Source organism: Simochromis diagramma, unplaced genomic scaffold (assembly GCF_900408965.1).
Source record: "Simochromis diagramma unplaced genomic scaffold, fSimDia1.1 OVJJ01000585.1, whole genome shotgun sequence".
In the NCBI taxonomy this organism is placed as follows: domain Eukaryota; kingdom Metazoa; phylum Chordata; class Actinopteri; order Cichliformes; family Cichlidae; genus Simochromis; species Simochromis diagramma.
The window spans coordinates 5,864,829-5,877,074 of NW_024387398.1; the positions used below are offsets into that span (position 1 = coordinate 5,864,829).

At 37.9% G+C, this 12,246-nt stretch overlaps 1 protein-coding gene across 4 annotated transcripts in view; it reads left to right on the top strand.

The window, feature by feature from the left end:
- The first annotated feature begins 3,630 nt into the window (after positions 1 to 3,630).
- ldb2a (LIM domain binding 2a) overlaps positions 3,631 to 12,246 on the top strand; it is a 102,897-nt gene continuing 94,281 nt past the window's right edge. For 2 of the 4 annotated variants that reach the window (XM_040010339.1, XM_040010340.1), the window contains exon 1: positions 3,631 to 3,910. In XM_040010339.1, coding sequence (XP_039866273.1) covers positions 3,779 to 3,910 — 132 coding nt within the window. In that variant the 5' untranslated portion in view covers positions 3,631 to 3,778. The remainder of the gene's footprint in view (positions 3,911 to 12,246) is intronic. The other 2 variants (XM_040010337.1, XM_040010338.1) reach the window with 1 other exon arrangement.

Here is a 12,246-nt window from a genome sequence, read left to right on the forward strand (position 1 = left end):
TTATCTATTAATAAAAATTTAAATGGATCATATCAACCTGCGGCTGCTTGATGGCACTGTTTCCAAAGACCTGTATGGTGAATTAGGTCATTTAAATTTACTGAATTATTTTTTGTGATGTTCTTGTGGATTTTCAAAAAAAAAAAGGTCAGAGCAAAAAATGTTTTTTTCATTCTGTTTAGTATTTTTTTCAGTAATAGTCTTTTGCTCACTACACCACCACTGGTGTAGGTTGTGTTTACTATCATATGTACTATACAACCAAATTAATACTGAAATATGTTAAATGAGCTGTTCACTTCAATGTACTGTATTGCAGCCACACTCGAGTGGTAAGCGCTTTAGGCGGGCAACCAAATCCTGTTAGAAATGTCAATTGAAAAGGTCTTGAGATATTAAAAATGTAGTTTTTAATTAAAGGTTTATTAATAGATTTTTCAAACTTTTTTTTTTAATTACCCAACCGGATGCCTGAGGCATTTGGATTACAACTTTTATCTCACTCGATTCAGACTGCCTCTCCCCATTCAGCCATTTTGGATTAAAAGTCAGACTTCATAAATGCTGTTCATTAATTCCCAGTGTGGGCAGTTAATTTGAGATTTGGTTGCAACGTTATGTCTGGCCTGAGTGTCTGTTTATTTTTAGATTCTTGTGGCTACTTTGCAGCACAGGCCTAATCTGTCACGCAGGCGAACATGGAGGAAATCTTAATCAGTGTGCCAAGAAAAGATCGTCAAAGCACTGGTGTGCCTGGTTTGGAAATTCAACATGTTAGTAACACATACTGTCACAGTAAACGATATTATTGAAATGTGTTGCATGGATTGTACTGTGAAAATGTTGAAATAAATTAGAGCCCATCTGTGTTTTGCTGTTTGCATATAGTGCTCCTTGCCATATGATGTTGACCGTCCCTGTGTCATAATTTGCTAACTAGTTATGTTGTGAATTATAAACAGATCCTGTGCATATAGCGATCACCATTAAACTCTAGTTGTATTCCCTGAATAATAAATATATAAGATAGACAATGCATAATTGGGATTATACATTTCCATGCCAATTCAAACCAGCAGAGATGTAACCAATTCTTGTACTACCTTCATCTGGGATATTTTAGAAGTCACCAACTCAGAGAAATGAAGTGTACATGACAAAACAGGCAAAAGTGATTGTGAACACACACACACACGCCCAAAATAACTCTGATGATTTTCTAAAAGCTTTTTAGAAGATCTTTTAATAACATTTTAAGGGGAATCCACGGTCTATAGAAGACAGACGGCTGACGGGATTTTGAACACAGAGTCAAGAAAAAGTGTTGATTAAAGTTCAGATGTTTTTAACTCCTTCGTTGCATGCATCAGCTGGAATCTTTGCATATTGAAAACACAACATAACATCTAACAACAGTGCCATTTATTCTGGATGTTCTTTACAAAAAACATTAAACACAAACTATATGTGCAGAATTTGCTTTTTTATGTTAAGGCATAAGCAGGGAAATAAGGTGGGGCTATAAAAGCTAAGCAAGCAGCTGCATATTTGCACCACTAAACCACCACTTTAAGTAAAGCAAGTTCCTCATTATCAGCTAATTCTGTGTAAAAATCTTATAATAGCATTCATAACTTGCAAATTCTGCAAGTATTAATTTAGCATAAACCAACTGGCTTTGCTAAATTTAATGGGAACTTGGATGGGTTATATATAAATCATGGTTGTGACAAGTGTGTTCAAATCCCTGTTTTAAGAGCGTAGGTTCTTTATGCAAAAAAAGAAGTTGTCTGATTACTCCCAAATCCATTTCCTGGCTAAATGAGGAACTCTGAAATCACAAGGAGCTAGCTTGAGCCACAAGTAGAACAAGATGTGCTGGAGCAGATGGTCTGACCCCCACAGAGTTCCGATCTCAACATTATGGATTCAGATTGGGATTAGATGAAGACATAGAAGACACCAGGGCCATCTCTTGTTCCTCTTTGTCTTTTGCCAGTAGCCTAAATCCATTCCCATCGTCACTGTGGCAAGTTCTCCAAACTGCTGTTTTGTACTACTGCCAGTTTAAAGCCAACGGGTGGTCATGTCAAATATTCATTTGATTTAGATTTTTCTGTTTTCTGCACATTGTGTGAAGTTAATTGATAAAAAAAACACCATAGTCTATACTCATATTCTAATTACTCACATTAGCTGTCTCTCACAGTACAAACACTGAAGGCTATTAAACTGGAAATTTCATCCATCAAAATATCCTACACACTGTGTCTTTAAACCAGATGGATTAGCAAGCCACTGTTCACATAGTTACTGAAAGAAAAGACAATCTTGACATGTTCATAAGTTTAGCTTTTGCTTCATTAAGAATTGGAAGGAGATTGAAGCAGCAGGGAAAAAGAAAACACTTTCCTACCTTCCTTTAATCACAAATGATGCCACTTGGTACATAACTAGTCGGGGAGATTCTGTCATTAGCAGCACTGGCCAGAGGCAACACAGTCAATACAATGTTATGAAATCATGCTACACATAAAATGGACTGTTTAGTGTGCAGCCTCATCAGCATTTGTATGCTGTCATCAATTACCGTGAGGCTTCACACCTTCAGTTCTTGGAGCTCAGACAAATTATGGCTTAGGATTTTTTAAAAATACATTTTAGTTCCAGCCAAGGTCAATATAAAATGTATTTTTAATTTCAGAAATAAAACTGGCTGATTTAAATATAATCTCTTCACACATTTTCTGTAGGGATATTTTAGCCTTTTACCTAATATTGTGGGGTCTTTATCGTACAATAACGTACCTGGAGACATCTGTAGTCTTGAACTGGCTCTACATAAATTAATATGAACTGAATGCTTTAAAAAAAAGAGTTAACTGTATTTTTATAAAATCTGCGGCTTTTACTGCAAGAGGCAGCTTGCTGCAAAGAATATAATATGAGATGATACTGTTAAAAATGAAGATGCTTGACCCTATGCTGCAACAGACTCTCACCTCTTTTTCAGTCAAAACATGACCAAGAGCTATATTTGCAATCGATATTGCACCTCTGTCAACAGACAGCATTGTTATTCTAGTCAATATATTATATGTGAAAGAGCAGGCATTGGTGTTTTAACTCTAAATTTCGCTCGTTTTTGCTTTAAATTTAGTGTCTTATATTCTTTAGATTTCTCTTTACTACCTCTGTGTGTGAAGCATGCTTTAAATACCCTGCCTTTGCACTGTTGTTGCAACTGATGCCCATGCATTGCTTCATGCATCTGAATCCTACCAGCACTAGGCTTTATTCAGCCAGTGTTGGCAGGCATACTTAAAATCTGATACGTTGGGAAATACTTTGAAGAAATATTTTAATATTAGGTAAAGAATAGAGCTTTTTTGTTAATAACATGCGCAGAATTACTTACGAGAGGAAATAACGAAACACATACACACATGAACATAGAGATCTTACTTGAACTTTGCAAGAGTGCAAAACTGAGTGTAGGTCTTGAGGGAACAGGAAACGACTTCCCTCCTCCCCCTTCAATTCTGTCCCCCCTCCTACCCACCGTTCCTCCCCCTCCTCTCCTGCTCCCCTTCCTCCCTCCTCCCTCCTCCAGCACCACGCTATAGCAGCGAACTAGGCAGGCCAACTTGCAGAGTGCAGCTCAGCCTCGACAGCGGCTGCTTCCAACTGGGGGTCTTCGGAGAGCATCGCACTCCCATGTGCGCTGCTGTGCCCGCTGGATGTTGAAATCGCGCCGTGCGCCTCGCCAGGAGCCACCATGTCCAACCCAACCCACGACCCGTTCTACTCTTCTCCCTTCGGACCCTTTTACAGGAGACACTCGCCCTACATGATCCAGCCCGAGTATCGGATCTACGAGATGAACAAGCGGCTGCAGGCGCGCACAGAGGTGAGCCGGCCGGACGTAACCGCCACACGGTCCCGTTTAGGTCGAGGTACCGGTAAGAGGGTGGCGGGTTGGAGAGGAGGGACGAGATGCCGGTCCGGGAGAGAAAGATGAGCCGAGAAGGTCCGTCAGTCAGGAGATACGGATATAATGCCAAAGTACCAAACATTCCTAAGGTGAAAGTAAACAGGCTCTGTCTGTAGTCTACGTTACAAGAAATAGGCGTCCTCAGAAGTAAATTGTTCTAGTCCTAAAATTTTAATTTGAAGTTGGGAAATGCTGATTTGTGGAGGAGGTCCTTTTGCTTTCACGTGGCCAATTAACCTGTTAAAAATTCGCGGCTTTACTGTCACCCAAGTAAGTCACCTGAGGTTGGGATGAGCTGTAATAATAAAAGTAAGAAAATCAGCAAAAGTAGACTTTAAACATTTGAGGTCTCCAGTTTAAATCTTTTAATCAGGGCACCAAGCTAAATCACGGCTGTGATTGTGGTTCTAAAATGTGGCACATTTCTAAGAGAAAGTTACGTAAAGGCTAATCATAACAAAGTTTGAAAAAAATCCCAGAAAATCTAAGAAGTCCACAAAGACTATTCAAATAGGCTATGCAGACTGAGGCAAAGTAGCCTTTTCATTGGATTTAATTAATTTGCATACATTTACATTTTGCCTGGTGTTTGCATATTTGCATATGTTTCTTCCATGTGGAGTGGAGTAGAGTTTGTCCACTGAAGTGGAGAGTTTCTGGTCTGCCTGTTCAGGACACAGATTCATCACTGCGGATTAGATTTTGTGAATGAAAGTGGCCCTGATTGCACATTTATGATTGCATGGGGTGAATTCATTTCATGTCAGTCTGCTGATGCTTCATCTCATTGGGTGCTAAGTGTGTGTGGCATACAGTGTCATTCAGACTGAACCTTTGGTGATCCCTTTCTGAGTTGTACTGTATTGGGAGCAGCTGTCTTCAGCATCTGTTCTGTAATCACAAATGTGTAAATCTGCAGATAAAAAGTTCATCCAACATGTCAAGTTCTCCTCGCAAACAATCATTAGAGGAGCAAAAAAGCTAAATACGATAAATATCATCTTTTAATAGCCTGGCTACACATTTGTAAATATAAATATTACGGCTCAAGCAAAAAAAAAATTGTCATAAATATACTTTCTTTTACCAGTACTTTTTAGTTGACTGAATAATTCCATCAGTGGTATGTTAGAATTTAGAAAAAAACTCTCATTACAGTTCCCCAGAGCTCAAAGTAACCTCTTAAAAATGCCATGTTTTTTTGACCCACAGTCTAATACCCCAAAGATCTTCAGTTTACTATCACAAAATGTTAAGAAAAAACAGACAAACAACATTTGAGAAGCTGGAAGATATTTAAAGTAATTAATTGCTATTTGTCAACCAAGCAACTAACAGTTTTACCTCTAAATATTTACTGTTTTAAATAATTTGACTTTTTGTTGCCTTTTGAAGCTTTTAGACTAGAATTTGAATCCCACGAGACATTTTAAACTGAGAAACATGCCCATTAAATTATTTCATGTGATGTTTTTACTGTTATTTTAGAAAAACCTTCAAAGCCGGCTGAGTTACTGCAGCAGCTTGCAGAATGGTGCTGACTTTCCTAAAGAGGAACTTGCAACTTTAAGCAGACCAAGGCAATGTTGCTGAGATGCAATGGCCCAGTCTGATGCATTATTCATACGGAGTGGTCCAAACCCCAGTGGACCTCAACTCCTGTACCACACATATGCACACGCACCAAACGGCACACGCACTTACACATGAGCAATCTCAGATTCATACACAGACATTACAAGACATTTGTTTTAAAGCAACGCCGGACTCGTATACAGCCCGGACAAACATGGCATTGAGAATATAGACACACTGTATAGGCACATAGCAATTTACACCATTACCTCTCCTCAGACTAAATTATATAATTTCATGATAACATAATTAGTTGCTTTTTTTTTCTGTCGGTGTTCATTGTATGTTCGCTTCCTACTTCATCTTTTTTCTCACTTTACTCCATGGTGAGGGTGTATCATATGTCTTCTCTTTTGTGACGTTCTTATTGTTCAATTAAAATGCAGGTGGTGAATGTAATGAGGAAGGAGTAGTGTCTTATAGTAGCGAAATAAATGGTTCGAGTTTTGCAATTTGTTTGCATCCAGATGTGTAACGCAGCTCAGCTCAGGCTTTTAACAAAATTATATAGTAATTATCCTTATGAATGCAAAGTAGCCGCTGTCATTTAAGAAGAAAAAAAAAAACTTATTGTATACGTGGTAAAGGAAAAAGGTTGTAAAAGAAATCTCCCTCTACAAATCTACATATACAGCATAATGTCTATTTTGCCTTAACTAAGACTGAGAGTGGAAATATTATGCATTCTTCATCAAGCAGACTCACTGGAGCCTTTTACTTCCTGTAAAGCGCGGTTAGCCGGTGCTGGTGTCCTAATGATGATGATGCGTGCCTGAAGGGTCATTCTATTGCTTGTTTTATCACTGGGCTGCTTGCTACTCAGTCCATCTCCTCCAAGACAACTTTAAAAGTCAGAACACATTTAGAAACAAGAGCAGTGCAGGGTCATGCTGGTGTTGTTACAAAACAGGAAGTTTGGGATGTCGCTCTCCCTCTCAAAAGAAAGTGAATTCCATTAAAAGAATACAGCCAAATTGTCCTGCTGGATAGTTTAAGGAATATTTTATCGAGATTTTGCTGCTAGCAGATTTTGCGGATCCATGTCCTTCAGAGTTTAATAGCCAAACTGCGAATAGTTAACTGCTGTTTTATGGAGGGAGTTTTTTTTAGTTTTGAAGATGTATTGGTTGGAAGCCCACAGATGACACTGCTCTAAGAATAATTGCCAAAAATGTGTTATTTCTTCCTTTAAATATGCGTCTTTGTCTTCTTCTGACCTTATTAAAACTATATAAAAAAAGAATGAACTGTTCCCTTTGCATAAGGGAATCCTACTACACCAATTAAAGAAATATTCATGTGTTATATGAGCCATACATGAACAGAAATATGTCATTATTTTGCTGCCAAGAAGTCATCACACGCAAAGAAATGGACACTGTGTCTTCCCGTATTTTTACATTATTTCTATGGGATCAGTAGTTAGACTTTTTAACAAATCGTAATAAAACTAAATTAACTTTTGATTAGTACCGTCAGCACTGATCACTGATATAGAGTATACATGAAATCTCTTGTTTTTAACCTGCTAGAGAGATTTGAACAGATGTAATGTGTCAGTTTATGCACTGCATATTTGCATTTTATGTCTGTGGCCACTGTCTCCAGGATGAAAACCCTTCTTAACCTGTCGTGAGAAGTAGAAGGGGTTTATTGTTGTTGTTTTGATGTACAGCATATGACACCGAACATGTAAAATCACCCAAAAGAGCATACGATATTGGCTACTTCTGCTGGATTTTAGTATGAAGTGACATTATTTGACTGGGGCTGCTGCTATATTTTGTTGATCCTGTCAAAACGATTTCAAGCTTGCAAACAGCAGTCTTGTCAGAATTATCACCCGAGTAAAGATGCTTAATATCGTGAAAGAACTGCCATTGTTAAGAATAAGAATAGCTCCGAGCGTACTTAATATCGCGCTTGCTGGCAGACCGTCGAGCCAAAGTGACTCACTATAGTTTGCATTCCTGCCGTTTTAAGTAGGGTTTTAATAGGGGAGCTGACTAAGCCTCAGTGTGGCATCACCTTTAAAAAGTGTTGAAGGATTCGTCTGAAGTTAGTCTTCTGTCAGAAATACTTCCAGTTGTCTTATTCATGAGTGTGCGTTTGAATTTGCTTGGCTCGTGGTGCAACTGCAGCTCCCACTGGCAGGCGCAGGACTCAACGACTTGACACTTAGAGGAGACTTACTTACCTTGAGAGGAAGTCTGTACGACTTAGTGAAATCTATAGAAAAAACCTTCATGCAAGGGAAGAAAAGCAAATTGATAAAATTACACGGACTATTTTTATTCCTTGGGATTACTGTCTAACATGCAGTATTGCCTTATGGACTGCAAAGGTACAGCAGCGTCTTTTATCAGCTTTGGTTGTGTTTAGTGCATTAGAGTGTTTGTTGTCAGTTTCTCTTCTTCTGTTTTGTAGTTTACTCTAGGCTGTACATATTTCCATATTTATGGGTTTGTTACCTGCAACCCCTTAAATGAAGCCATATGCATTGATTTGTTTAGTTTGGCTTCAAGGTGCACTTTTAGGTAGAGAACACACACACAGATATATATGCATGACATTTGTTTTCTTTCTCAATTATTCAGTCAGTTGATTAGAAAAATTTCCATCCAATGTCTTTTCTTTAGTTTACTGTAATTCAGAAAAGGAAATCGTCCCATCGGTGTATTGTTTCAGCTTCAGTTTGCTTTAAAAATGAATAATTAATTAGCTAAGTAGTAACTAAATACTATGTAGAAGTTTTTCAATACTGAGCTAATCCTTTCATCTTTGCTGTAGTGAGCATGGATGTAGTGCCAGTAACTATTATACTGGAGAACATTTTAAGTTTAAATAATGAATCTCTCCTAAATTCGTTTGACATAAATCACTTTTTTTTTAATTCAAACAGCGCTTCAGAACCAAACGCTGTTCTGTTTATCGTCACATATTTAAAGAAAAGCAGCATGTCGCCTCTGATTTGAAAGCTAAAAATTCATCTATTATCAGAATATTTGCCTGATTCATTTTTGATAATCACAGATCATTAAACTAATCTTTTCAGCTGTACTACAGTGATGATAATGTCAGACCTGCAACTGGCAATGCAAACTGTTCTCTTTGATTAATTAATGATGATTTCTAGTTGATAAACTGTCTGAAAACACCGAAAGGGGAGGGGAAATTTGCAACAAAGGTAATCTGTTTAAATCGATTATTTTAACTAAAAAAGAAAAAAAGCAGTTGGATTAAGTGAAGTGTGAACAAAAGCAACAAAGCTGAATTGAGAATGTGGAAAATGATTGATTTTCAAAACAGTTCCCCGTGAATTCTGATTTGTAACATGAATGCTGATAACAGATATGGCTTGTTAACAAAGCAAATACTTTTATCTTTGTAATCCCGAGGAACTTTGTTATCCCCCCTCTCAGTAGCAGCCGTTTCACCTGCCATGCACCCAGAGGCACACATGGAAATAAGGAGGAATAAAAGCTAACGACACAACCTGTCCTGTGTGTTTGTCTGGGATCAGGGCTCACCTTTGAACTGATAACTGTGCTGCAGCTAAAACAGTCCTGCTGCTCAGATGACTTGGGGTCTGCTTCTATCCCAACCTTATTACCTGCTCCATTCATACTTATTACCTGCCTGGCTGTATTTCTGCACGGGGTTGACTGCTATCCCATTACCTTCATTTTACACAATGTGAACCCGCTGTGACCTGGCAATCTAAACAGTCTTTGATGTGGATTTGATGCTATGCATACGGTGTGACCACATTGTTTCTGTGCTGTCGCTCGGGGGGGCCGCAGACCTCGTCGTACGGAGGCAGCTGCAGTGATTTGTGGGGGAATTTGACACTTAAGCGTATGCAAATGAGGCAGCGGATTAACATTCAGAGGAGGAGCTTGGTCGACCTCAGCTGCTGTAAGGCCATTAGCATAGAGGACATTAATATTCAGCGGCGGAGAGCGGAGACACAAAATAACACTGTAAGTAAAACTACAACACAGAGAGTGAAACAGAAGGAAAACAAAAGCATTTTAATGGAGGTGCGATAATAGTAGCTACAGGGCTGCGTTCAGAAACCTCTCTGCTGCTGCCGCTGCTGCTGACATTGGCTCTGTTGGTCACACTCTTCCTCAGCACATAGACAAGCAATCAGTAACAGTGATTGGCAGGCCATTCATTGGGTTCTTGTGTCTATTGCACATAGTTAGTCTCATTCTCATTATTCAAATGGCCCCACAGACCTGACTCATTGGCTCGACTTTGGAACTGGAGGAACTGGAGTGTTCATTATGGCCAAATCCCTTGTTCCTGTCAGGAGCAAAGTGGATCTGTTCCCATCAGCTCGACGTGTCAGATTGACATGAATAGGTTTATGATGTAGAGGTCAAGTTGGCACTGAGCTGTAAGGTTCACATAGAAGAATTAGAGATGAGCCACCAAGAACACACTTGATGATTTCTTTTAGTGAAAATTGGCTTTCACATGTTGCTTTCACAGAAAAAAGACATAAATTGCATATAATGATTGTTTTCAGCACAGATCGCGCTCCTTATACGACCATTTGGTAAATAAAAATATCAGAAACTTGTGAAAATGGACATGGAAAGACCTTCAATTTATTTATTCATCCAGGTCTTCCACTGATATTTAATGTATTATAATTTAGGCCAAAGTAGCGAGTCATCATATTTGAGGAGCAGAATCAAATAGATTTGGCAATTTTGGGCCAAACCGCACTTTGTTTCTACATTGCAGTTTCCCAATAATGTCTTTCAGTTGTTTACATTGTCTTCAAGTTATCTTGAAATGTATTTTCAAACTTTATTGATCATTAATAATAACATAAGGCAAGAATTAGCTTAAATCAATAACGGAACTCCAGAGTTGACTGCCCCTTTTTTCTTTTAGTGTTATTGATAGATTCACAAAAGATATACATAACCCCTTCCCCACAGCAGAAAGCTTTATTCCACTGACAGCTGAAAATCATCTAACTTTCATTCGTTAATCATCCAAATTATTACAGTATTAAAAACTTCGTCCAACTTTAAGTAGTCCAGGTTGGTAATGGTGAAAATTCCCAGTTTCTTTTCTCTTTCTTTGTTGGGATATTAGAGGGTTACTAAGTAGTTTCTAACCTCACACATTTTTTTTTAATGAAAGATAGAATTAATTAGACAGAATTAAACCTGAATTCTTTCTAATGACCAGCAGGGGGAGACTCTTTCGCTTGCAAAAAGTCTTTCTGTTGTACCGAAGTCTATGGGAAAACAGCTCTTCCTGCGTGCCCTCGCTTAACACTTTTGTGATGACTTAATGGGCTCTGTCTGTTTAAAATCATAGTCAATAAAACACGATGTTTCTTTTTGTAAATTATGGTCACCATTGGAGACAAAAAGAAGCTCTTTACAAAAAATGAAGCGATAAATACTTGGTAACATTTTTGCAGTGCATGTGTGTGAAACCAGCAGAGAGTAATTACCAGAGAAGTGTCGAACATCGTGTTGCCCTTATCTGAACCATTACTGCTGGATTTATCTACCATCAGGAAAAACAAGCCAGTGTCACTTCAAGACTTTAAATGTGACACAGCTGAGTTTTAGTCACTTTTTTAAATGATTTAAACTGCTGGACAGTCTGTAAAATCAATTGTTAGAAATTTGTTCCACATCTGGTCATTTGGTTTGGTGAAATCTGCGTCTTCTTCTTACATTGTAAATGTTTAGGTGTTTATTCTCTTTTGCAGCTGAAACCACCCTCAGTGAAGCGTCGCATCTCAGTTAATGAGATGTAAAGTACTGATTGACAGTGTTGATTTTAATGATTCAATTATCAAATACATGGCAAATTAAAGATCATTTTTAGCTAGATAAACACATTATGCTGCATTTATGCTTCCTCCTACACATGAAAAAGGAAAACAAAGGAGAAAAAGCTAAATAGCTCAAATAAGTGTGCACCATTTGTTATTTACTTGGAATAAACAGCATTATTATTTATTCCTCTATCAACCAAATCTCTAATATGTGTTGTTATTGTGATTCAATGCCTTATTGACTACGAACAGACATCTGCTTTTGTGGATTCGTAAAATGCTGCGGAGCTCTTAACATTAAAAACAAAAACATTTTGGATTTTCATAATGTTGCCAGTCACTGAAAGGACTGAATCACATTAGCTTCTGCTTCCCTTAGTTAACGCCCCGCTAACATCCCCTTAGGTTAATTAAAGAATAATACTGCTAAAAGGTGAGCAGCCAGGGTGATAGTTTTGAAAAGAAATGGTAACCTCTTCCTCAGAAAACTGGTCATAGCTGAATACCATTTGTCTATTTATTATTTCATTCCTTAGAAAGCTGCTGGCTGGTGTGAAAACATTGAATAGAGACACAAAAGGACTTTCTTGAGATGTCCACTGTCCACTTTTATACAACGTTAAGGATGAGTGTAATTAATGTTTTTTTTTTTTTTTTATACAGCCTGCAGTGTAAAAACACATTAATTATTTATCAATTAAATCTAATCACAATGTTATTTATCTTAGATATAAAGATACATTTATGAATCCTTGGAGGAGAAACTTTTTTTTTTTATTAATAACGAAATGGACGCAAG